The sequence below is a fragment of the Anomaloglossus baeobatrachus genome, chromosome 5 (assembly GCF_048569485.1).
Source record: "Anomaloglossus baeobatrachus isolate aAnoBae1 chromosome 5, aAnoBae1.hap1, whole genome shotgun sequence".
Taxonomy (NCBI): Eukaryota; Metazoa; Chordata; class Amphibia; order Anura; family Aromobatidae; genus Anomaloglossus; species Anomaloglossus baeobatrachus.
Window position 1 is genome coordinate 26,302,270 of NC_134357.1, and position 16,151 is coordinate 26,318,420.

General features: G+C 49.9%; 1 protein-coding gene across 4 annotated transcripts in view; it reads left to right on the forward strand.

Moving 5' to 3' along the window:
- Positions 1 to 16,151, forward strand: part of LOC142310721 (C-type lectin domain family 2 member D-like) — a 38,035-nt gene that overhangs the window by 9,784 nt on the left and 12,100 nt on the right. For 2 of the 4 annotated variants that reach the window (XM_075348341.1, XM_075348340.1), the window contains exons 2-3: positions 1,120 to 1,180; positions 13,647 to 13,733. In XM_075348341.1, coding sequence (XP_075204456.1) covers positions 1,120 to 1,180; positions 13,647 to 13,733 — 148 coding nt within the window. The remainder of the gene's footprint in view (positions 1 to 1,119; positions 1,181 to 13,646; positions 13,734 to 16,151) is intronic. The other 2 variants (XM_075348343.1, XM_075348342.1) reach the window with 1 other exon arrangement.

Genomic DNA, 16,151 nt, shown 5'->3' on the forward strand with positions numbered 1-16,151 from the left:
ATATGAGGAAGCAAATGAGAAAAGGTTGTGACGTGCTGAAGCTGCAGGGAAACAAGATTCATTTGACATGACTTGTTATTCTTCTGGAGAATTTTTACATGTGGTGGGCCGCATGCATCTAACACTGACATATTCAGCATTCCAGCTGATAATCACTGTAATTACTTTATTTCACTTGGTATATGTACCCCACACTGGTATGTGCTTTCCACCCCCCTCCCTGGTGGGTGTGCTTTTCTCACCCCGTCCTGGCGGGTGTGCTTTTCTCTCACCCCCCCCCCCCCCCGTCCTGGTTGGTGTGCTTTTCTCCCCCCCCCCCCCCCCCCGTCCTGGTGGGTGTGCTTTTCTCTCCCCCCCCCCCCCTGTCCTGGTGGGTGTGCTTTTCTCCCCCCCCCCCCCCCCCCCCGTCCTGGTGGGTGTGCTTTTCTCCCCCCCCCCTGTCCTGGTGGGTGTGCTTTTCTCCCCCCCCCCCCCCCTGTCCTGGTGGGTGTGCTTTTCTCTCCCCCTGTCCTGGTGGGTGTGCTTCCCCCCCCCCCCCCCCCCACCCTGGCATATGCGTTCCTCAACCTGGTATATGTACCTTCATCCCCCCCTTCTTCCTCGTCCAAGTATATATGATTTTATAATCTTCATCCTGATGTATACAGTAGTAGTATTAATAATGACAGTGTTGTAGTTTCTGGAAATTTGCATGTGCATTAGCCGCAATCTACCGATTCAACCCCCCCTCCCGTTTTTATATACTTTGTTTTTATTGAAGCAGCTGATGAACATGTATAGAGGTCTTTATAAAGCGTGGGGGAGCAGGATCAGCTGTGATATCACCTATTATGATTAGTGGATCCTGTGTAATCAGCGGTGTATATAATCCTGCCTCTGCTGATAATGAGACCTGTGAAAAGTCTGTCTGAAAAGACAAAATTGAAGTCTAAAATAGCCCCAATGGCCAGTGTGAAAATTGCAAGAGCACAAATTAATTACACACGCAACACAAAACCGTGAATTAAGCGCTCAGTCATTTTCCGATGACACTTCCCTTTATTGCTTGCAGGTGCTTCTCCAGCAGGTGTTACAATCGAGTTTCGTGTCATTTTGCATTTTATGTCTTTCTTTTTTCAGTTGGATTCAGTAAAATCGTCACTGACAGGAGACGTGGAGTACAAGCCGAAAAAATGTCATGGTAAACGTCATTCTTTTATATTATTTACATCACTGGGGGACAATGTTTATCACTGCCATCCTGGCTACACTGGGTGGAGGTCGCCCATTTATCATCCAAACTCCTTTCCCTATAAAATGAAGCACATGTGGTGTTCTGGAAACTGAGAAAGATGAGTGATGACCACAGAGGAATCAGTGTTGTCGGCTGGGTTGACCCCCGAGGAATCAGTGTCGGCTGGGTTGACCCCCGAGGAATCAGTGTCGGCTGGGTTGACCCCCGAGGAATCAGTGTTGTCGGCGGTGTTGACCCCCGAGGAATCAGTGTTGTCGGCGGTGTTGACCCCCGAGGAATCAGTGTTGTCGGCTGGGTTGACCCCCGAGGAATCAGTGTCGGCTGGGTTGGAGGACCGTTACCCACCTGACCGTTGTCTGAACAGCAGTGGGTTTTTAAAAAAAATCACATTTCTAATGTAGGTGTGAATGTCTTCCTGCCATCTATTCCAAGGAACACCTTCAGTTTTTAGATCTAATTCTATCCAAAAATAAAGAGGAGGAAATCAAGTTGATGTCAATAGCTACCATATTTTTCGTTTTAGAAGACGAACCAGATTATAAGACGCACCCCGAATTTAGAGATTAAAAAAGGTAAAACAAAAAAATCATTGGGTTTGTCTTATACTCTGGTGGTGTCTTACCGGAGGAGAGGCGGCAGCGGTGGTGGAGCGGGGTCATAGGAGGCAGGGGTGGTGCTGGAGTAGGGTGATGCTGCTGGCAGCGGAGGGGGGGCTGTGCTGGCCTTGTGGCGGGTGTCCCAGATGCTCTGTCGGTGGTACGGGCTTCAAAGAAATGGCACATGCACAGATTGAGCTCTCAGCTGAATGACGAACAGAGATCTCATCTGTGCATGCGCCACCTCCGGGCGTCATTTTCCTGCTGCTAGGGATCCATGTGCCAGAGGAGTCGCGTGCGTAGATGAGATCTTGAGCTAAGAGCTCCATCTGCACACGCGCCGACTGTGGGCACCATCATTTGAAGCCAGAGCATCTGGGACACCCACCGTACCGCCCTGCTCCACACAGCCGCAGCACGCCGGCACAGATGTCCGCCCGCACAGACGTGAGGGAAAACTACGTCTTATAATCTGAAAAATACAGTATTAAGGCGTCACTAGAAGTCTCCTTCCCAAGTGGATAAAGAAGGTTACCTACGGCTAATATTGGCGTTTCTGAAAGAATTGCATGGAAGATGCAGATTTTTCCCGGGAATCTGATATCTTAAGAAGCCGGTTTCTAGAGAACGGCTCCTTAGGAAATTGATTCGGGATGACTTCAACAAAATAAAACACATCTTTCAGGAGGATTAATTAATTATCCCAAAAATTGAGGGGAGAATAAAAACTAAAAGTTAAAGATGGGAGAACCGCTGTGAATTATAAACCATCTTGTCACTACTTTCAGTAGTTTGTTCAGGTGTGTTGAGGGGTTGGTCAAAAAGTACTGGCATAATTTAATAAGTGACCCTATAATGTCCAATTTAGTATGAAACTATTTTGGAGTGATTTTTAGGAGATGTACTAACGTGAAAAATCTACTTGGAGCAAGCCGCATTTCATCTATTACTACTCATAATGTGAAGCAACCGCAGGATGAACCGTGACGGAAGGAATGTTCTGTTGTGACAATCATCTATGCCAACGCTATAGAGCTATTCAACGTGGCAGGAAACTGTTTTCAATCAATGATCACAGGGGAATACATTTCCATTAATCAGAATTTAAATTGTAAATCCTCCTATGTAATACATTTTTCCTGGAGTGTGACTGTGATCTCCAATACATCGGCCGAACACTCCAACCAATGCATAATAAATAGGCTGAATAAATATCAACAAATTCCGGAATATGTAATAGATCTCGAATAGAACCATAAACAAATACACCTTATTATTATTTATTTACTTATAGAGCACCATTGATTCCATGGTGCTGTACATGAGAAGGGGTTACATACAGAATACATATATGTTACAATAGACAGACTAGTACAGAGGGAGGAGGGCCCTGCCCTTGCAGGCTTACATTCTAAAGGATTTTGGGGAGGAGACAGTAGGTGGGGTGTAACTTACAATTTGAATTAAAAATAGTGTATGTGATTGAACTAAAATAGGCTCTGGTTCTATAAATAAACACAACCATAAAATAATTCAACATAATTGCAGTAATCACTGTGTTAGTGGTGAATTGGATTAGGTTACAGACTATTTTAGTCACTACAATGAACTATAAATATAGTATATTATTATACCCTTTGTCATTCAGTTACTAGTTACTCATCTATTTATATATTCACTAATACGTGGGTTCAATACGAATGCTGAAGTCTTCAGGGGTTAATGTGGCCAGCTTAAAAATCCAATAGGATTAATCAGTCTCTTATCGTATTTTATTATGGTATTATTGTGTGACGCCCTGGCAAAACCAGGTAGTCACAAAAGTTTCCATCCTCCTTGTCACCACCAAAAGCCACACCCAGGTACAACACACAGCCATTAAAGCCTAGCCACCCCCTCATGATAATAAGAACACACCAGTGGGTGGGATCAGGCGGATGAGAACCCCACCTAGGGGTCCTGAGGTGTCAGAGGCGGGAACACAACAGAACAGAGTTGACAGTGGGAGCTGACAGTTGAAGTTGAAGTGTGGAGTACTAGTGAGTGGAAGTGAAGTGCAGACTGTGCAGTGGAATCAGGGGTAGGGGCCCCTGGACTACTCGGTTAGGTGGCAGACAGTGAACAGGGCCACAGGCGACGGAGATCCGGTCGTGGGAAACCTTAAGTGGACCAGGGCATGGTCAGAGCCCACCGGCGCTAACAGCGGGAATCCGATCCGGAGGCCGTGCACAGACGGGGTGCCTGGACCCTAGGACGAGGAAGGTTGCAAGCCCCTTGTTAATTAACCAGTAGAGGAAGAGGTTCCAGGCCTTGTTCTCCCGAAGCCCAGAGAGCGAAACGGAAGCCCATCGCGGGGGATAGGGTGTCCGTCAGAACCCACAGAGATCCGAAGGGTCAGATTTCGCGGGCCACAGCTCCCAAATAGACACAGAATTGGGAGTGGACTTCTCCGTTCCATGCGAAGTCGTCCAACAGGAGAGGAAAACACAGCGAGCAGGAGGAAGGGACACCCGTTCACTAACTCGGGTGTGGGACCCGAATACACACTCTAACGGCAGCTGGTAACTGGCAACTTGGTTTACCACTGGACTTGTGTGAAATTACTGAACTGTGAGTACATCACTGACCCCCGGTCCAATCCAGCACGCCACCTCCAGCAGCCATCACTCCTGTGTTCAGACCGCGGGCCCCCGGGACTACACCTCCCCTACCCGTGGAGGGGATCCCAGCTTGCTACCCTGATCCATCAGCCCTGGGCGCCCCATCACCAGGCAGCGGCAGTGTCTCCATCCCTCACCGCAACCCACGGGTGGTGTCACCGACACAACAAATCCCCTGTAAATATTTACACCACCACCGCAGCCACCCCATCACTGACAGAGCATCTCACCCGCCGCACCGCCTGCTCCACACAGCCCCACCGCAGCCACCCCATCACTGACACAGCATCTCACCCACCGCACCGCCCTGCTCCACACAGCCCCCACCGCAGCCACCCCATCACTGACACAGCATCTCACCCACCGCACCGCCCTGCTCCACACAGCCCCACCGCAGCCACCCCATCACTGACAGAGCATCTCACCCGCCGCACCGCCTGCTCCACACAGCCCCACCGCAGCCACCCCATCACTGACAGAGCATCTCACCCGCCGCACCGCCTGCTCCACACAGCCCCACCGCAGCCACCCCATCACTGACACAGCATCTCACCCACCGCACCGCCCTGCTCCACACAGCCCCCACCGCAGCCACCCCATCACTGACAGAGCATCTCACCCGCCGCACCGCCCTGCTCCACACAGCCCCACCGCAGCCACCCCATCACTGACAGAGCATCTCACCCGCCGCACCGCCCTGCTCCACACAGCCCCCACCCCATCACTGACAGAGCATCTCACCCGCCGCACCACCCTGCTCCATACAGCCCCCACCGCAGCCACCCCATCACTGACAGAGCATCTCACCCGCCGCACCGCCCTGCTCCACACAGCCCCCACCCCATCACTGACAGAGCATCTCACCCGCCGCACCGCCCTGCTCCATACAGCCCCCACCGCAGCCACCCCATCACTGACAGAGCATCTCACCCGCCGCACCGCCCTGCTCCACACAGTCTCACCGCAGCCACCCCATCACTGACACAGCATCTCACCCACCGCACCGCCCTGCTCCACACAGCCCCCACCGCAGCCACCCCATCACTGACAGAGCATCTCACCCGCCGCACCGCCCTGCTCCACACAGTCTCACCGCAGCCACCCCATCACTGACAGAACATCTCACCCGCCGCACCGCCCTGCTCCACACAGCCCCCACCCCATCACTGACAGAGCATCTCACCCACCGCACCGCCCTGCTCCACACAGCCCCCACCGCAGCCACCCCATCACTGACAGAGCATCTCACCCGCCGCACCGCCCTGCTCCACACAGCCCCCACCCCATCACTGACAGAGCATCTCACCCGCTGCACCGCCCTGCTCCACACAGCCCCACCGCAGCCACCCCATCACTGACAGAGCATCTCACCCACCGCACCGCCCTGCTCCACACAGCCCCACCGCAGCCACCCCATCACTGACAGAGCATCTCACCCGCCGCACCGCCCTGCTCCACACAGCCCCCACCGCAGCCACCCCATCACTGACAGAGCATCTCACCCGCCGCACCGCCCTGCTCCACACAGCCCCCACCGCAGCCACCCCATCACTGACAGAGCATCTCACCCGCCGCACCGCCCTGCCCCACGCAGCCCCACCGCAGCCACCCCATCACTGACACAGCATCTCACCCGCTGTACCGCCCTGCTCCACGCAGCCCCACCGCAGCCACCCCATCACTGACAGAGCATCTCACCCGCCGCACCGCCCTGCTCCACACAGCCCCCACCCCATCACTGACAGAGCATCTCACCCGCTGCACCGCCCTGCTCCACGCAGCCCCACCGCAGCTAGCCCAGCGCCCATTCTTCACCTCCCAGTAAGCTATATTTGGATTTTAAGACGCACCCCTCATTTTCCTCCCAAATTTTTGGGGAGGAAAAGTGTGCCATATAATCCAAAAAATACTGTAATTCTTCACAATGACATTGTTTAATTCACCCTATATAAAGTGAGTGTGAGCGAGCACTTGATGAAGGGGACGGAGCATCCCAGAAACTGATTGTGCAATAAATTAACGCAATCACCTGGATCTGTGCAATGTCCGGACAGCCGCTTCCTTTATTTCATTTTGACTTTGTCAGACAATAGTCTGGGAATTCATACCGCAGATGAAGGCGATCCGTCTTGCAAAACCCCTGTAATATAATCCTTCTGTTCTCTACAGCACAAAAAAATCCACATATATCGTGTTAGAATAATATCAGTATACCTACACAAAGCAGCAGAAGAGGCGGCGTCAGTCGGTCTTCACTGCATTGTAGTGTTCTGTTCATGAACCTGGAAGAACTGGATGAGCAGGACACACTGGGAGCAGATCTATTACTCTTCCTGGTTTTTTTTTTTTTGGCTGGGGGTTTCGCCATTTTCATGTTGGTCTGCAAAATGTCTACATTCCAGGGTGTAATTGTTCATCATTATAGTTTTGGTCACACAGGAAAAAGGAAGTGAAAGAAGAAACCAACCAGATGTTACTTCCTACCCGGCCTTTGTACATATGGCTCATAAATCTCCGTTTCCGCACCTCAAAAAGAAGGAAACCATGCATTCCCAGAAGTGACTTCCAAATCGGAAAATCTTTTGCTTTATGATCATCCAAAAAAAAACCCCAAAACTTTTGCGTGAACGTAGTTTTAGGACACAGGGATGTGAGAGAAGGGGACGGAGGGAGCAGTGATGATGCAGCTGAGTCACGTGGATGTCCAGGGACATCAGGTCATACACTGCTTCTATTTCTCAGTGCACATATGACACCAGCATATGTCATAGCACAGTATAGAGATTGGAAGCACAATTAAAACAAAAGGGGATAGCAACAAAGACCAATGTAAGGACCAGGGGGCACTCACTATGGGTGGAAGAAAGACGATTCCGACAGCTAAATAGGAAAGGGTTCTTTACAGTTAGAGCAGTCAGACTGTGGAATGCCAACCACAAGAGGTAGTGATGGCAGATACTATAAGGCTCTGTGCGCACTGGGAAATGAAATTTCCTTGAGAGAATTCCGCATGCTCTCAAAGATTACCGCACCCGCGGTAAAAAACCGCGGGACATTGCACCCGAAAACCACATGCGGTTTGCCGCGGTATTATTCGCGGTATTGCCGCGGTTTTGCCACGTGCGGGTTGGGATGTGCTTTATTGCATTCAATGCAATAAAGCACATTGAAGAAAAAAAAAAAATACATTTAATTCTGATAGTAGATAGACAGAAGAATAGATAGAGGACAGATCGCTGCATTTCCCACGGTCGGCAGTGAGTTCACATTACCGGCCGTGGGAAATGACCGGTAATTACCTCTGCTGTCTGCTGCATTCAGCCTGTGTCTGTGACAGTCGCGGCTGGATGTCAGCAGTGCAGGACGCAGGAGCCGGAGCGGTGGATTACGCCGGAGCTTTGTTTGGGGGGGGGGTAATAAAATGGTGAACGAGGCTTGTTGGTTTTATTTAAAATAAAGGATTTTTGGTGTCTGTGTTTTTTCACTTTACTTACGGGTTGATCATGTCAGCTGTCACATAGACGCTGCCATGATCAAGCCTGGGGTTAATGGCGGTGGTCCCCCACCAACATTAACCCCTTGTATTAGCTTGCCGCCACTGCTACACGGTGGCAAAAAGAGCCGAGGACACGCCGGTGCTGCCGCATATTGCATGCAACAGTGCCGGGGCAGCTGCGGCTGATATTCTCGGCTGCGGGAGGGGGAGTGAGGCGGGGGACATTAACCCTGCCCCTCTCCCTCCCCAGCCTGAGGATACCGGGCCGCCGCTGTGTGCTTACCTCAGCTGGAAAGTAAATATGCAGCGGAGCCCACGTGCTTTTTTTTCCTATATTTCTGTTTTCTTTCTATGTGTGTTCTATGTGTGTGTGTCTATGTGATCTGTGTCTGTGATGTGTGTGTGTGTGTGTGTGTTTACTCTCTACACGGCTTCCTCTTCCTGTAATGACATCACTTCCCTGCAAAACCACAGGCAAGCAATGTACATTACCGGAGGTAAACCGCGAAATACCGCAGGAAAACGCAGGAAAACGCAGTGAACCGCACAGAATTTGCTGCCTGCGTTATTCCCTGCGGGATTTCATGATTAACATTGAGTCAATGGAGTGAAATCCCGCAGCGACGTTCGGAAAAGAAGTGACATGCAATTGTTTTTGCTGCGGGATTCCCGCCCAGTGCGCACAGGATTTTTTTTCTCCATAGGATTTGCTGGTGATTCACTGCAGAGATGTTATGAACATTTTCTGCAGCGAAACATGCAGCAAATCCGCGGCAAAATCCGGTAAGTGCGCACATAGCCTAACAGCTTTTATATCAGGGCGGATGATTTCCTCAGTGCACATTGTGGGGTATAGATGATTTAGTGACAAAATGTATAATGGTGGAGGAAGGTTGAACTACGGTAAATGGACCAAGGGGCTTTTTTTCAACGTAAGTAACTATGTAATATAGAGAGAAGTTGAAAAATCCACGCAAGTCCACGTAGTTCACTGTATAATGAATGAAGTAGCTCTATGCAAAAAAAAAAAAGTGCATTGACCTGTACAGAAAAGTGCAGTGCACATCGTGGGAAGCAAGGAAAATATTAATTTGTGCAGCTGGTGGTTTGTCCTTGACATGTTATACAATAGTGGAATCAAGCACCAAAAATGTATAAAAAATTATTCCTTCTATTCGAACATGGCTAAAAATTATCCGTATACAGTACAGACAAAGTTTGGACACACCTTCTCATCTCTAGAACAACTGTTAAGAGGAGACTTTGTGCAGCAGCCTTCATGGTAAAATAGCTGCTAGGAAACCACTGCTAAGGACAGGCAACAAGCAGAAGAGACGTGTTTGGGCTAAAGAACACAAGGAATGGACATTAGACCAGTGGAAATCTGTGCTTTGGTCTGATGAGTCCAAATTTGAGATCTTTGGATCCAACCACCGTGTCTTTGTAGAAAAGGTGAACGGATGGACTCTACATGGCTGGTTCCCACCGTGAAGCATAGAGGAGGAGGTGTGATGGTGTGGAGGGGCTTTGCTGGTGACATTGTTGGGAAGTTATTCATAATTGAAGGCATACTGAACCAACATGGCTACCACAGCATCTTACAGCGGCGTGCTATTCCATCCGGTTTGCGTTTAGTTGGACCATCATTTATTTTTCAACAGGACAATGACCCCAAACACCTCCAGGCTGTGTAAGGGCTATTTGACTAAGGAGAGTGATGGGGTGCTATGCCAGATGCCCTGGTCTCCAGTCACCAGACCTGAACCCAATCGAGATGGTTTGGGGTGAGCTGGACCGCAGAGTGAAGGCAAAAGGGCCAACAAGTGCTAAGCATCTCTGGGAACTCCTTCAAGACTGTTGGAAAACCATTTCCGGTGACCACCTCTTGAAGCTCATCAAGAAAATGCCAAGAGTGTGCAAAGCAGTAATCAAAGCAGAAGGTGGCTACTTTGAAGAACCTAGAATATAAGACATATTATCAGTTGTTTTATATATTTGTTTTTCATTCCACATGTGATAATAGTTTTGATGCCTTCAATGTGAATTTACAGTTTTCAGAGTCCTGAAAATAAAGAAAACTCTTTGAATGAGGTGTGTCCAAACTTTTGGTCTGTACTGTATATGTGTGATTAAAAAACATTTATAGCAGCTCCAGAAATGACATATAATGACAAAAGGTCAGCAGCACTGTGAAATGCTAAAGCATGCAATCAATGAATTTACGAATATAGATCTGCATTACTGCAAAAGAAAAATTAGGAAAAATTGAGATCTTTAGTATACGAAAATGGCCATTTCTATATCTGCCCAGTAGCCACGTCAAGGCATATCTCTACTGAGTACCTACTCTCATGCCTGTCTCTGGGTTAAAAACCTCCTCTGTATGGGCAAGTAGGAATTTTCTACTAGAGAATAAAATCACTTGTGGCTAATGGGGGGAGGGGTGCACAGTCAGAGGGCATGAGTCTCTATAATTTAGACCAAAAAAAACCTGACACTCCAGACTTGCAGTCTGAACAGGTGCTAAACTGAACATGACACATAATAACCAAAAAGACAGTTGCACTTCATGGTTTGCACGCTTTAGCAACATGACCTATATAGAACAGACAGCTGCACTCTGAAATGCTAAAGTATACAAACCATGGAGTGCAATGTTTTTTTTGTTTTGCTTTTTTTTTTTTTTTTTTTTGTCTCCATAAATATCATATCGGACTAGTGCACATACAGAGTGCTATGCTAGATAATGATCTATCCTAGATAACAACCCGCCCTCAGAAGTGTAACATGTAGCTGGCAAACATGCAGCACTCACAGGGAAATACAGAGCAGCTGGCAATGTCGTCAGTGGCAGCTGAGCCCTGGGTTGACTTCTCCGGATCAGTGCACTTTCCGGGAAATCTCTATAAGGCCAGAGTTGCACAAAGGCTATGTGCACACTGAGCATCTTTCCTGGCGTTTTCGGGTGCATTTTTGGCCTCAAAACTGCATGACTTTGCTTCCCCAGCAAAGTCTATGACTCCATTTTTGCTGTCCGCACACAACTTTTTTTTTTTTTTTTTTTTTTTTTCCAGCTGCGTTTTTGAGCTTAAAAAAAAATGGTCATGTCAATTATTTCTTGCGTTTTCCCCCCATGCAATGCATTGGAAAAACGCAGTAATCAAAAACACAGCAAAATGCAGCCAAAAATGCACTGGTGCGTTCTTGCTTCGGGTGCGGTTTTTTTGCGTGTTTTTTTTTTTTTTGTATGTGTTTTGTTTTTTGTTTTTTTTTTTTTTTTTGCGGCTCTACTTTCTCTTTGGTGTTCTTCCTCATTCTCACCATGCTGTGTATAGTCTCTTCTGATCTCCTCATGAGAACAGTTTCTCACATCCTCCTCTGATCCTATTGATGAGTTGTTACTTCCTCAGTCGCACAAAAATCTATATAGTCTGCGACACTGGAACAAAGTTCGCTAGTTAGAGAAGAATACTCCGGCCATTATAGGTTTGATAATGATCAATTGTTCATAGTCACTTGGTTCACAATAAAACTTATGCTTGGAGAGCTAATTACTTTTATGCCACACTCCGTGGTCACGTCCATACAGGAAAAATCCAATTCTAAAAGGCTGCGTGTCTAATGAAGCGGCCCATCACCGCAATGTCACTCGTTTCACCTATACGTTTGTGTTAATTTTTAGTCTGGATGGAAGAATGTTGTACCTGCTGCACTTTATGAGCTAGAATTTCACTTGGCTAATGCGGCCTGCACTACATCATTGGAGATGGCTTTTTTTCATTGCTTATATTTCCAGAACTTAAAGCACCACTCCCAGCATTTTATTTCCTTTTTTTTCCCCAACACTTCACAAATCTGATGTCCTTTTTTTTTATGCTCTGGACCTCGGGGTATGAAAGTTTACATGTAAAAAGCAAAATAAAGAAAAAACCCTAATATTCTCCTCCACTACCTGTTCTCCGCGCCTCCTCTTACTGCTGCTGCGTACTGACACCATCTTCACGTTATGCAGGGACTTCCGGCCGTGACTTCATTGTGTGCCGTGATCTTATGATGTGTGCTCTAGGTCAAGGCGTAACTGCACATGGGACATACCAAGACTAATGTGAAGATGGCGGTGTCAGGGCGCAACAGTAAGAATACGTACAGACAACTCTACGCGGGACCGTTGGCAGTGTCAGCTGATATTTTGCTGAATTTTCACAAAGCAAATTTAAAGAAAGAAAGAAAAAAAAAAAAAATCAGCCGATTCCCAGGAATCACAGTCTTTCCTGCTGGCCCTCAAAATTCCTCTTGCACTGCAAGCATGCGCATACAGCATTCACTGCAGAAAGCTGCAGGCTCATTGAAGGATTTACATCTTATCTTGGTCAGTTCCAGCGTCAGGACGTATTTCGTGGGTGGAGTTAGCACGCGATGCGCTGCCATACCGCAGATGAAGACCGAAGCAGCAGGTCCCTGTGATGTGCTGCAGCCTCTATCCCAGATGTCTCCTGTGATATATATGCTCCTGCCCCAATGTCTCCTATGATTTCTAAACTGCAATCTTGGTGTATTGTGTAGATGTATTTATGTGTATTATTTATGTCTCTGTGTCTTCTATGGTATGTATATAGTGCTTGATGTCTCTGTGATGTCGACTCCAGCCTCTGCGGCTCGGCCTGTCGGACGTCGACTCCAGCCTCTGCGGCTCGGCCTGTCGGACGGAGACTCCAGCCTCTGCGGCTCGGCCTGTCGGACGTGGACTCCAGCCTCTGCGGCTCGGCCTGTCGGACGTGGACTCCAGCCTCTGCGGCTCGGCCTGTCGGACGGAGACACCAGCCTCTGCGGCTCGGCCTGACGGACGGAGACTCCAGCCTCTGCGGCTCGGCCTGTCGGACGGAGACTCCAGCCTCTGCGGCTCGGCCTGTCGGACGGAGACTCCAGCCTCTGCGGCTCGGCCTGTCGGACGGAGACTCCAGCCTCTGCGGCTCGGCCTGTCGGACGGAGACTCCAGCCTCTGCGGCTCGGCCTGTCGGACGGAGACTCCAGCCTCTGCGGCTCGGCCTGTCGGACGGAGACTCCAGCCTCTGCGGCTCGGCCTGTCGGACGGAGACTCCAGCCTCGGCGGCTCGGCCTGTCGGACGGAGACTCCAGCCTCGGCGGCTCGGCCTGTCGGACGTTTGTACCGCTGACCTCCCACTGCGGAGTTCTATAAATGATGTGTTAGCAGTGATGCATTTCGCACTGTGGGAGACCTGCAGTGTAATATACGTCTGTGTTCAGAGCACCTCACTGGGATCAATTCTGTGCACAACTCATCAGTCAGTTGCGCTCCAAACCGATGGAAACCTGGAAAAGCCGCTGTGAGAAGCAACAAGGTCAATATCACCAAACCTCACAGCTACAGCAAAGAGAAGCCGCTCCAGGCAATGCGTTTCGGGGAAGTTAATTGTTTGACCAAATATAGCTGGTAATTTTATGCAGCCCCGAATGATGGTTGAAATATCCAAATGGCCTTAGCAAAAAAAAAAAAGGGGTCCTCACCCGTGATCTAATATATTGTATGGTGTGAATAGAGAAACTTTAAAACAATGACATAAATGATGTTTTGTTTTTTTTTTTTTTTTCCCTTTTTATATTCTCCTATGTAAATTGCATATTTATTTTTTCTTTTTCAGTAAAAAGAATGACCCTTCTAACAGCCCTGATATGTGTGATATGTGTGTTATTATTTATCGGTCTGGTGGTCCTTGCACTTATTAAAGGTGAGTCTCGTCCTGAGAGGAGAAATTGTGACATATTGCACTGAAGACTGGGGGGGACAGGAATGACCATTGGGGTACTGAGTTGTCTCTGCTATCTGGCACTAATATTTTGCTCCCTGGGTGCGGCACTGTTCCCCTATGACTAGGCACATATTTGGGTCTATGAAGAATGGCCGGAGCACTGCCCCCCCCCCCCCTCCCCCCGGGCATGTGAGGAGGCCAGCATGACACTGATTGGAGTGGAGGTCATGGTGTCATGGGTAGGGGAGGTGGGGTAAGCCCGGGTACAGGATAAAAGGTGAAGCTGGGGGAGGAGTGACACTTTTCCCGCTTTGGGACACAATTGAGAGTCCCCATCCCTGTACCTGTTATGGACTCCGTGGATCAGCTCCTGGAGCGGCTGAGAGCTGCTGCTGGGACCATCCCCCCAGGTGGCTGCAGAGCATGGTAGCGAGAATCTTCGGTGGGAGTCCGGGGGGGGCAGGGACTGCACCCCTGCGACAGCGGCGCCCCCGGAGGTCTGGACCGGCAGAGAGGCGGTCACCTGACCTGACTCCCAGGGCCCAGCGTCGCCGCAGAAGCCCCTCCGGGGACCCTCCAGGCCGGACGCCGCGAGCTGCGAGGTCCAGCAGGCCCCGGCCTGTGAGTAATTCAAACGGGCGGCTGGGCCCAGCGGCGGTTGGCAGGCCTGCGCTGGAGTTGGGGGCGGGGCCTGCTGCCGCCTTGTCGGCGAGTGACGTCAGCGGTGCGGCGGGGCGCTCTGGTGATGTACCTGCCGAGCGCCCTGAGCCCCTCCTCCCTGCAGCATCGATGTCTCAGAGGGATCCCTGTGAAGCGGGCGAAGCCAGGCGGCTGCGGTCGGCAACACATCGGGCCTGGCATTCAGGGCCTGAGGCTACAGAGGCCCTGTCTGGAAGAGGAGCCACATGGAGCGGGGGGGGGGCTGCGCTCGGAGAACCCTGAAGAGAATATGCAGCTCCCTCTCTTTTGTCGGCGCCACTGATCGACGGGTCCAGGATGTGCGGCCTCTGGGGCCTCGGGCTGTGCGGCTGCAAGAGCCAGTGGAGCGGAGTCAGAGGGGAGGATCCAAGTCAAGCTAGATCGGAGGGACGTCAGGATGCAGGAGGTCCGGCTGGCGGGGTTTCTACCCTTGTGCAGCTTGGTGAGTATGATTCTATGTTTTGTTTGTCTTCACATTCTGTCATGTACACAGTATGGGGGGGGGTGACAGGTCGGCGGGGGGGTTCGGATTTGGGGGGTGCCGGTGGGTGTCAGGGGGAATGCGTCAGGTGGGGAGTTTTTCAGAATTTAAGTTGTGTTCACACGTTGCTGACGCGGATGGGGGGCCAGAAAAACCCCCGGCGCTAGTGGCAGCTTGGCTTCATCTGTCTGTCATTGCGGTTAGTGAGTCCACGGTGGGGAGTATTTCTTCCCCAATATCGGCTCAAACAGAAAAGAATAAGGAGGATAGGATTAATTTGGATGATCGCACGCGCGGAGAGGTTTATGTGGGTTTTGAGGGCCCATTGGATTCCCATCTTAAGAAGAAAGTGAGGAAAAAGATCTGGAAGAATGAGTATGTTGAGACATTTTCCCTCCCCCCATTGGCAAGAAGTTTAGTTGGACAAAAAGGGGAAAATGATGTTAGCAAGCAGGAAAATGAGAAGTGGCGGTGGAGTTTGATTCCTCAGACATTTGATATTTGATTGCAGGCGTTGCAGTTTGGGCAAGCAATTGGCAAAAAGGGCCGGAGAATTGTTCTCATTGGTTTTGCTATATGGGCTCCATTGGGGAGGCCTATAGGGTTTATGAGGGGCAGACCTGGCTGTGTTCTATCAGTCCAACCATAACATGGGATCAGATGGATATAGGTTTGGGGTGCGGGTGATGGAGCCTGCCAGGTATGGGCAGTCCATTCAGGGCATGGCTGGGTTATACGGCCAGTCTTCAAGCCAGGGTGCTAGTGGTCAGTACGGAAAGGCCGGGTCCCAGAAGCCAGTTTGTGGGGATAAGTTAATGAGGGGTAATGCAAGTTCGGTGCCATTTGCTGTTTTTTTAAAATACCTCTGCACCCGAGCAGCAGAACATCCCATGGGCATCCAAGTGTTTTTAAAAGAATAAGCCCAAGTCCGCTACCTCTAATACACAAGGATCAGACGCCGGTGAGCTTAGTCGGATGCTTCCGTACCTAAATAGGTATCCTGATAGGGACTAAACTGACAATTTTGAGGTTAGGTTGGAGAGGGTTTTAGGATTCCTGCTCCTGTTTGATGTTACAGGGACAACCAGGAATCTGCCTTCGGCGTATCAACATGCGGTGGTTGTAGCTGAAAGGTTGGGAAATGGGGAGGCGTTGGGGAGAAGGGAAGGCCCGTTTTGCCCTCCCCCCCCCCCCCCCCTTTTTCTAATTTAGGGTTT